This window comes from Ciona robusta, chromosome 6 (assembly GCF_009617815.1).
Source record: "Ciona robusta chromosome 6, ASM961781v2".
Lineage (NCBI taxonomy): Eukaryota > Metazoa > Chordata > Ascidiacea > Phlebobranchia > Cionidae > Ciona > Ciona robusta.
The window spans coordinates 3,779,137-3,789,707 of NC_143240.1; the positions used below are offsets into that span (position 1 = coordinate 3,779,137).

General features: G+C 34.3%; 2 protein-coding genes across 3 annotated transcripts; one reads left to right on the forward strand and one right to left on the reverse strand.

Moving 5' to 3' along the window:
- Positions 1–165: 165 nt before the first annotated feature.
- LOC149735072 (uncharacterized) lies at positions 166–2,392 on the forward strand. The gene is made up of 5 exons (XM_089879853.1): positions 166–262; positions 587–703; positions 752–867; positions 1,211–1,322; positions 1,378–2,392. Exons 1-5 carry the CDS (start codon positions 209–211, stop codon positions 1,453–1,455), a joined length of 477 nt encoding a protein of 158 aa, XP_089735979.1. The 5' UTR covers positions 166–208; the 3' UTR covers positions 1,456–2,392.
- On the reverse strand, positions 1,753–9,577 carry LOC149735073 (uncharacterized). Of its 2 annotated transcripts, none has more exons than XM_089879754.1 (14): positions 9,371–9,577; positions 8,878–8,980; positions 8,574–8,686; positions 8,051–8,175; positions 7,565–7,684; positions 7,077–7,169; positions 6,608–6,708; positions 6,088–6,194; positions 5,628–5,707; positions 5,028–5,211; positions 4,460–4,619; positions 3,288–3,988; positions 2,961–3,089; positions 1,753–2,567 (listed from the first exon to the last, which is right to left on the reverse strand). In XM_089879754.1, the coding sequence occupies exons 1-14, from the start codon at positions 9,471–9,473 to the stop codon at positions 2,455–2,457; spliced, it is 2,232 nt and encodes a 743-aa protein (XP_089735880.1). In that variant the 5' UTR covers positions 9,474–9,577; the 3' UTR covers positions 1,753–2,454. The 2 variants fall into 2 exon arrangements, with proteins under 2 accessions (XP_089735880.1, XP_089735881.1); XM_089879755.1 differs by having other exon boundaries at positions 3,336–3,988; positions 9,371–9,571.
- Positions 9,578–10,571: the final 994 nt, after the last annotated feature.

The following is a 10,571-nucleotide window of genomic DNA, read 5'->3' on the forward strand; positions in this document are numbered from 1 at the left end:
ATCATATTTGTTAATTATAACTTAATTTTTACATAAAACTAAATCATTTATTAGTAAAAAAAATTAAACTTTATTTTTGTTAGCTTTCATTTACAACCAACTAGAATCAAAACTAAATTTATTTTAATCAATTTTTGTAATATTACTATTTCTATTTCTATAATTGCAGGTGTGCGTTACCTACACAGGGGATCTTCAAAAAGTTTGGATGAAAATTTTCGCACAAAATCCAGATCTGATTGTCTGCTGTGATAAAACAAAGGTAATTATGATGTCTGATGTGATAGGCAACAAACCTGGGAATGCATGGTGGCCAAGCCTACCCTGTAGTTTTATAAATGAATGAATAATCTTATAGTAGGCAACAACAATCGTTATAACAGGAATGTGCATTATATAGTCAATAAACATTCAAACCAAATTTGTTTCATAGAAATACATGTTTAAGTAGAACTGCATTTTTTAAGGATTGGTGCTAATGAATGTAAATAAAACTAAAGATGCTTTAAGGTCGCAAAAAGAGATTTATTTAACATAATATACACCTGGCAGCAACAACATATACTAAAAGTTGTGATTTTTACAGAGTTTAATGGATCTGGGATTCTCTGCAAAACTTCATCAGAATTTTGACCTAGTTTCATTGACTTTAAAAAACAATTTCAGGTTGTTGGATATAAAGAATAGAATAAACAATTCCAAGGTTCGTTTTATAATAAGTTGTGCTTCTTTTGACCTAAAGTATTTTCAGCGCACAGTTATGATGGAGTATTTGGAAAGTACAAAAACTTTTGAAGATTTAATTTTAGCATCCAATATTTTGTGCGGTTTGTGCAGAGAAGTTACCAAAGTTGTTGTCATAATCAGGTACAATTATTTAGTTAACTAATTATGATGGTTTAGTGATGTGGTTTAACTATTGCTGCGCTTGCATAGGACCAAAGGATACAGGGTTCTAGGCTTGACACTACCATATGGGCTTATATGTTTTAAGTTTGATACTTAACATAAAATACTCTAATCCAGTGGTTACTAATGGGTTTTCTAACTTTTTACTCCGACAGAAAAAAAACCATCCACCACAAAGTTACAGATATGTGATAACTTGTAAGCAGGCAGGAGGTGTATGAAACAGAACACCTGTGTTATAACGACTAGCATAGCCCGCCATTCAAGAATAAATAAATATCATTCATTCCCATATTTACAGTTGTGAAAGTTTGACAGTTTTATTATTATGTCTACTCACTGAAAGAATCAAATCTCAATCCAAATTTGATGTTTTTCGTGCTGTCCGTGATCTTGGATTGTTTGTCACAAAGGTATGATTGTGATGTCATAATAAACTATGCGATGTAATAAAGCTTCTTTATACAGGAACAATATGAACTCCTGTACAAATGCTTGTTGCATCATAAACAAGAAATTGACATATATGCTAACACTACCTGCTAAGAAATGTCTGCAAAAATTAATTAATTGTTATTTAAGTTGGTAGAAACTCGCAATAATATAGATTTTACTTGATTTTAAGATATAATTTCTGTTTTTCAAAGAAAAATCTGTATTAGCTATTAATTCTTTTCGTGTAATAATAAAATTATTACTTGTATATATATACAGTTTTATAACTCTTGGAATGTTTTTTGTTTACTACCAAATGGGACGAGAAAATAGAATGAAAAGGTGTCCCATCTCCCCCAACCTACTATACTTTAAGCAGTTAATTTGTCCAATGAAAAACTTAACATATAAAGACAAGGAGAGCTTTTATTCATTTCTTATAAACTTTCGAAATCAAGTTCTTGAAAGTGTCTTGGGAAATTTTCGAAATCAAGGCAGTGGGTGTGAAAAACAACGAAAATCACAAGAACATTTTACAAAAGAAAATAATCCCAATTCTTACAACCATCTTACAAAAACACACAAACAATTTATAAAGAACAAATTTGGAACAAAGAAATAGAATTATTAGAAAAGAATACACAAAATGTTGCCATATTTTCTAAATATCTAGTAGCAAAAGAGATTAAAACTTACAAAGACCATTATACCTAAAATAGCGAATGACATAATTTATTTGATATGTAGCTTTATAGTACAGAAAGTTTAAAGTTAAAAAAAAAGATACTATTCAAAAATGAGCCTAAAACGGCTCCAATCTTATTAAGACTTGTTTAATTCAGAGATTCGCAAACTTTTAGGGCACAACACACTTGCATTCTTTGGATCTGTTTGTGTACACCAAATTTTTATCATTTTTCATACTTGTAATTAGTAATTAGCCAACATATTTTGCCTCCTTTTAGACGATAACATTGCTAAGTTTTACCAATATAGTAAATTACACGCTACAGAGCTTTTCATGGCTCCAAGTTCTGTGGTATCTGTTTTAAGACACCTATGTGTCGTGGCACTCAGTTTAAAACCTCTGAATTAAATATTGCGATATTTTTATAATAAATCTGCGCGTTCTGTACTACAACCAGATTGCATATCATTTGTATCCGCAGAAATATTTGTACTTTGGTCAGCTTCCGTTGTGTGGGGGGGTCCGCATGTCATATCTGTACGAAAATACTTTTAATTATAAATCATAGAGATTAATAAAGGTCATTCAAATTGGTATATAGAGCTACAAGCATTATACCCCATTTTAAACCTGAAAATGCGAGTTTTAGTTTTGTAAATGGGTGAATAAACTTATAGTAGGCAACAACAGTCGTTATAACCAGATGTGCATTATATAGTCAATAAACATTCAAACCAGTTTAGTAGAACTATTTCGGCAATCTATACTTCACTATGCCTGCCATCTACAGTATAATATATGTAAGTATTATTAGTGCTACAGTGGAAATCAATATGCTTTACTTATTCATAGAATTCATTACAGTTTGTTAGTACCCACAGCTATTTACTTTGCAATATCTTTTACCTAACAACTCTATGCAACTTACCACTCCCATCATCATCTGAGGTGTTCCCAGTATCCGAACTATCACTGTCAGAATCGCTTTCCTCTTCAGGACTAACTTCAGCTCCAGCGAATATATATCGGTGGTCACTGTCGTAGTAGAACTTGCCAGCTAAAAAGGAGGAATTAGGAATACAGCAATATTGTTTAAATTTGTAAAAAATATCGAGGATTTTATTGTAACAGGGCAATGTGTAAAGTTGTAACTCGGGTGTTCTTTTTCATACACCTCGTGACCGCAAAGGAGTTACCACGTATGTAATTTACTAATTTCATGAGTGGCTATTTTTTTCCCCTATTTTAAATAAACCTCTGGGTTGGAGCAATATCCTTTCATTTAATAAAACAACTTTATTACGAGGTAGTTTCTTGCTAATAGATTGCTTCCATCGACTTTTCCAAAATCCTTTCATTGACCCAACTTGATCTAAGTCATCTGTTGTTGATTTATTTTCATCTGTTTTATCACCGTTTGTTGATTTGGTTACATCTGTTGATTTGTCACTATCAACATTTTTTTCACCAACTGTTGATTTTTCTCTGTTATTTTTTGATGTTTCTTCATCTTCTATTGATTTTTGATTGCCAATGGTGGATTTTTCATCTTTATCATTATATTTTTGATGGTCGTTTGTTGATTTTTCAGTATTTGTTGTTTTTTTATTGTCCATAATGTTTCTTTCATCTGTTTTAGTTGACGTTTCATTCTGTGTTGATTTGTTTACATCTGTTGAGTTGTCACAATGAAGTACTGCATTATTTTCACAAGTTGAAACAGATTTACTTCGCTCAAATGTGTCTCCAGATGTTACATTGCTTTCCAAACTGTTGTGACCAACTTGCCTACAATGTTTCACATTCTCAGTCTCCTTTTCCAATCCATTTCCCAATGAGTTTACAGTTGATACCATTGGGGACAATGTGTGTGGACTTGAAATTGCTGCATCTGCTGTGTTGTTGCTGGTGTTGGGGGAAATTGCTGCATCAGGTAGTACAGAGATTTCGGTCAAGCTGAATGGAATAAAATGAAAAACTTAAAAAGTGTGGGAACAATATATTAAGGAAACAAGCCACTAAACATATACTTGCTAGTGTGACTGGTCAGCCAAATTTTAAACCATGTTCAGCATCTTGTAACTGTGTTTTAACAATGTCACCTCAGATTTTCCCCTGCTGTTAGGTGTCTATACACACAAGCAGAGCCAAAGTATATTGCATTCACCACATTAATCAATGAGGTTCCCTATGTTCGACAACTATGAGTGTAACTGTATTTCAACAATGTTACCCCAGATTTTACCCTGCTGTTAGGTGTCTATACAAACAAGCAGAGCCAAAATATATTGCATTCACCACATTATTAATAAGGTTCCCTATGTTTGACAACTATGAGTGTAACAGTATTTAAAACAGTGTTGTTGCAGATTTTAATAAAGATTTAATAATGTAACGCTTATGCCTCGAACATAAAACCAAACTTACTTCTGCGTTTCGTCTACAAGTTCATTGAATTCCCCACCAAGTCGCTTGCTTATTTCGGACAGTATGACATCACAATCACCAAGTAGTTCAATATCAAATGTCATATGTGACAACGGTTCACGATTTATTAATAACTGAGGGATATGGTCAGGGATTGAATCTGAGAGAAAATGTACCAAAATAAAGGATATTGTAAATCAAGAGTTATTTTGCGGGTAATGAGACAACTCCGGCCTTAATCCCAAGGCCTTATGACTTGGTACTTTGTACAAAGTACTGCATATATACTATTATCCATTGAAGGTGAAAAGATTAGGGTAGCATACAAAAAAGTTTGGGAAGCCCTGCTCTAGGTAACATGGCATGCCTCACATTAGGATTTAACCTATATAGAATGCAAGCGAATTAGAATTCTATGGGTGTTGACATAATGATTCAGATCTTAAACCACAAGTTTCCTAACATGCCTCACCATATGATCTTACCCATATAGAATATATATCTGGTATAATCCTATGGGGTGCCTTCCATTAGGATCTCACACATATAGAAAAGCACATTAACTTACTTGGAATGAGAGCAACAGGTCGAACTTTCAACGACGACCCAATCACGATTAAGAGATCCGCGTCGTCCTTATCGCTTGTCATTTGTCGATGGAATTGTTGGGGTAAATTCTCCCCGAAAAATACAATATCGGGTTTAATGACCCCTGGGTCATCGCTGGGGCAACGGGGGCAGTGGGGAACCACCTAAAATGGAGTAAATTTATATGTTGTTGCTACCTGGTATATATTGTGTTATGTCGTATACTATATACATGTATTATGCTGCCAGGCTTTATAAGTTAAATTTGATTTTTTATGTATGGCTGACAATTTACATAATCCATTTCTGACTACTGAGTTAGTGCAAACAAGCAAAAACAATGGTCAGCAAATTATAAAGTGCCAGAAAAGTTTTATTGGACTTATAATATGTCTTGCAGCAAATAAAGAAATTTTATTTTATGAATATTCTGTTTTTGTAAACATGTAAGCCCTAGTAACAGTTTCATTGTACTTAAAATATGGCTTGAAATATGGCTCCATTGTACTTGAAATATGGCTAGAAGTAATTTCTATAACTACAGTTCTCTGTTTGTAAGCATGTAAGCATTATCACTGACCTGGTTAAAAATATCTGCTCTTAATTCTTCACAGTTGGTCTTATAGTCGCATGAACAGCAGGAAGCAGTAGCAAAAGATCCTGGTATGATGGAATACAATGTTTAGATCTAATGTAGTTTATACGGCAAGTTAGGACTTCTACTGTTTATAAGTTATGCACCAATGTATAAGTGAATGAATGTAATTTATTACTTCTACTTTTTTATGATGTACGGCTGACAATTTGAACAAACGGTTAGTGGCCTTTGAGCTAAGCCAATTGCCAGAAAGTTTTGTGCCTATGCATGTCTTTTTTATTAGAAAAGTGTCAAATTCATCCATTTGTAAAGGGAAAAGAAAAATACGTTTGAATTACCATTTTTCCATAGGAAATTTATGGTCAAATTTAAGCCAGACTATTTACAATTGAAATCAAACTTAGCCATTTTCAAAGAAAGAAAAGTAGGTAGAGTATCTTACCATGGCATTGTACCACCTTTGATATTCCGGCCACTTGTTCAAGTGTGTCGATGTTCTGTGTGTAGTTTCTTAATAATCTACCAGTCTTCTCAAGCAAACTTATAAACCTGCATATGATAGCACAGAAATGTTAAAAAAACTTGTGGGAATGCTGACTACTTAAATATAAAGAATTATTGTATGAGGGTGTTCCTATGGCATGGAAAGTAATCTGGAATTCAGACCAGAGTTGGCTTATTGTTATTACCCAAAACCCTGGGTGCTACCAACCAAACCAAACTGAGGCAAAATACAGACACGGAATACTAGATATTCCATTCTATACGGGTAATTCTTATGGCATGGCACACCGGGAATTTATGGGACTTAATCCAGAGTTTGTAGATTACCATAATACCCATGGTGCTAAGACCCCCGTCCCCACTGAAGCAGTTTATTAACTCAGAATCATATATATTCTACTTTACGCTGTCCAGGGGATCTAGAAATTATGCCAAAGTTACGTTTGCATATATCATACCTGTGTGCTCTACTAGGCTTGAACTGGCCAGGATAAATCTCCTTTGCAAACTTGAAAAAAGGCCTTGGATCGTGTTTAAAATAATGTATATCAAACATTGCCTGTGGGAAAAAATGAAGGTAAAAATACAGTTTTTGGCAAACTTATCTTGTTTTTCAAAGTTTATATATATATATCTAACAGGGCTCTTCTGTAATTCATTACTTTGTAACTTAACCCTGATGAAGGCGTAAAGAAGACTTAGATATATATGTTGCAAATAAATTAAAACCATGGACAAAGCTTATGGAACTGCTGCAGTTGTTTAGACAAGGGAATAAACGCATACAAGAGGTATTTCGGTATACGTTGACGGTGCAGCTGGTAGACCATGCGCAGTCGGTTAGTTAAAAAGTAGATCTTGGGTTAAAAAAGGTTTGGCACACCTGTGCTACACCCTGCAACAGCATATACATGATATATAATGCACCTGAGGATTGGGAAGATCTGGGAAATCAACAGACAGTCGCGAATAAATTCCATCTCTTGAGCGAAAGTCAGGTATTCCACACGACACAGATACCTGCGTGGAATATATTTGTAAGTGGCATTACATAGTGTGAGGGGGGGAACTTTAGGAAGGTATTAAATGTGTTTTTCGTTCTATACACCTAGGGTCTGTATAAAAGTTACCATGTATGTAACTTTGGTGGTAATTGTATTTCTGTATGATTGACAACCTAAGAAAACACTGCGTTGGAGCAATTACCATAATTGCCACAAAGTGTCTTGTCAAAGGATACACACTTCTACAACAGTAGCAGCGTCGAGCTTCAAACCCAGTATCCTTTAATTACAAATTTACAATATGCACACTTAACCACTCAGCCACAGCACTGAAGTTTATTATGGGCTATGACCAGTGTTGCCATTTTATACCTTCATTACATAATTAAACATTAAATAAAATCCACTTACCCCAGCTCCGGTCAACACCAGGATTTTCTTAGATGTTTTAATAAGACGAATGGCATCGGATAACGTGTTCACAGTGTCTAGTTTCTTGCGTCGTTTCGGTTCACTGATAATGCTTAGAATCTGTGAAAAATCTTCCCTATAAACCTCTATTTAAAATGCTATTTTCAAACTATACAAAACATGGTTTTGGTTTCTTGTAAAGCATATGTAAGTAAACGAATAAAATTCAGTAGCCAAACATAGCATGCTTAACAGGGTAAGGGGCCAATCCTGCATTATACCCAATTCTCAGGGCTTTTGACATGCTGCCTCAGTATAGGACCCTTAAACATATAAATGTGAATAGGGTATCTTGTGTTAATTGGCTCTATACTCTGTATTTCATTTAAGGTCCCCTAACATGGGTTGCTGTGGGACTTCTTACAATAAGTGGGACACTTTTTACAATAGCCTAAATAACACAGATAGAAGTAAAATCTAACTCACCAGTTTCCATATAGAAAGCATATTAACATCAGGTGGTATAGGTGCAACATCAGGAACTAGTTTGTACAAAATATCCCTTGGTTGGACGCCTGCTACCATTTGTGAATGAATCCATTCAAAGGCACCTATAAAATAAATAAACTTTTAAAGATCTAAAACAATACTACTGCCTTGTTTATGAGTAAATGGCTTCAATTAGGAGCAGACATTAGGGTGCAAATTCTGTATTTTTTGGCAATAAATAAAACAATACTAATGGGTGTGGATGTCCGTATTAGGAAAGACACCTAACAAACATTGTTTTAACCCAATGATCACTTTTGGCCCATAAGTTATAGGTTGTGATGGGCTAACTGTGACCAAAACCCCATGTCCCACGGCGTGTCTCACTGTAGGACCTCACCCACATAGAATAGAATGTGCATATACAATGTTGGGGTAATGGGCATCTCTGGCCTAAATCCCAGGTCACATGCAAATTTGTAGGACCTCACCCATATAGAATACATACTGCATTACATACCGTCAGTAGAAGGTTGCCAATCACTTTCACTTGCTTCAGAGCTCGAATCACTCATTGAATTTTGATTGACAGATTCCTCATTCTTTTCAGAATCCACTTTTGTATTGTTGGGTCTGATATTATAAGGTGGTAAGTTATATGAGGTAAAAAAATCAGCTGTTAAGTTAAATATACATATATATGCCTACTGTAAATAACTAAGTTGCGAAATGAAATAAGTTGCTACTGCTACTAACCACACCAATAAAAGCATTTCTGGTAACTTTAATAGAGTTATCACAGAAGCTAACAGTTATTTTCTTACATTTCATTTTTGTCAAGTTCCACTGAGCCTATATTCACACTGTTTGATGAGGATAACAAACTACTTTTCTTGGCACAATGTTGAGGTGTATTCTCTTCTGTTTCTGCATTAAAATATATATAAATACATTTATATATAAAGATACAGTTATTTACTCAAATTCATGACTTTAAAAATGGATAATATATACAAGGTAATATTGGTTTAAACATAAAACTTGTACAGGCTGTTTTTGTCCAATCTGGTAGTTTGTAAATGCATATATTATTTGACGCATGTAAATTGACATACCTAGAGCATAATACTATCATAACTAATAAAGATTGCTGTTCACCTAACAGAACATTCCGTTTTTTGAAAGGGTGTGACTAACTCTATTTCCACCATAAGTTATACTAGGATCGTATGTGCTACTATACGCATACAGTTACAGTACAGCGCAAAATTCAATTTAAAACTAACGGCAATCGCTAACTAACACAGATATACTTACGAGGGTTTGGTTTTTCGTTTGTTTCTTTTACAGTCGATTTATTTAACCGCGGTTTTTTAACCGGTATGAAATCGTCGATAGGCCTACTTTTAACCGATTCCATTTTACTACCTGAGATGTTATTGTAAAATAATCTGAAAGCAAACTGCGATAAGCGGTTAAATGTAAACAACAACAAAACAATAACTTATGTAACGCATACGCAACTTATCTAAAAACCAAAGTTAGTATAGACCAAGTTAGGAAACGGCGCTCGTGTCCGCCATTACGGAGCCCACAGAGCGTGAATCGCCTATACAAATGCATGGTCGGCATGTGTTCATTTAGTTCTTGTTAGCGATACAAAGCCAGAAAACACGTATAGCGGTTGTTTTAACATTTAAAATATAATTTCTAATACAAACCTTGTTATATAATGTTAAATCTAGGAATTAATGTAAAGTAAATTAATATTTTGACTGGTTTTCGGTGTACAGTGTGGTTTAACAGGGTACTTTACGTTGGCGATTAAGACTAACAGCAATCAGCTAAGTTTACATAATAGTATATGATCATACCTACGAATCTACACAGCCATTCTTTACTACATTTATAATCCAACATGAGTGGACATGCAGCTCCAAACTGCTTAAGTACTAGCAGATAAGGTGTTCGCGTTTTCCGGTTTCATAAAGACCCGGAACGCAGAAAAGGTAGCTTACTAATTCAAGCAGAGGACCAAAAATAGTAACCCAGTATTGTTTTCCTCAATGTCACTTCGATATTAGGCAAATTTTACAAAGATACCTTAAGTTTTGTTGCCGGGTATACGTGTTAAGTTTGTGAGCCGAAAAGTAAAATCACGGCAATTTACATGCAAAACTGCAGCTAGATACACCAGTATATGTTAATGTTATGCGTTTTTGTTTGTATTTTCATATTTTAAACATGCTATTTTATGTTTTTATTTGGTATACTTGATCTTTTCTGTTTTTTTACTCTTTAATTGATTGATGGTTTAATAAAAGTTGATTATTTACGTGAGGTTTATTATTGTAATAAGATATAACATTAGTAGAAAGCCATTTTAACGCCCAGAAGTGCTTAGTTCTTAAAAATACGCAATATTTAAACGATAAACAGCACCCAGCAATGATAAAATGCTATGCCGTGGGCTCCGTAATGGCTGCGACTATGACGTCACAGACGCGCGACAATGGAA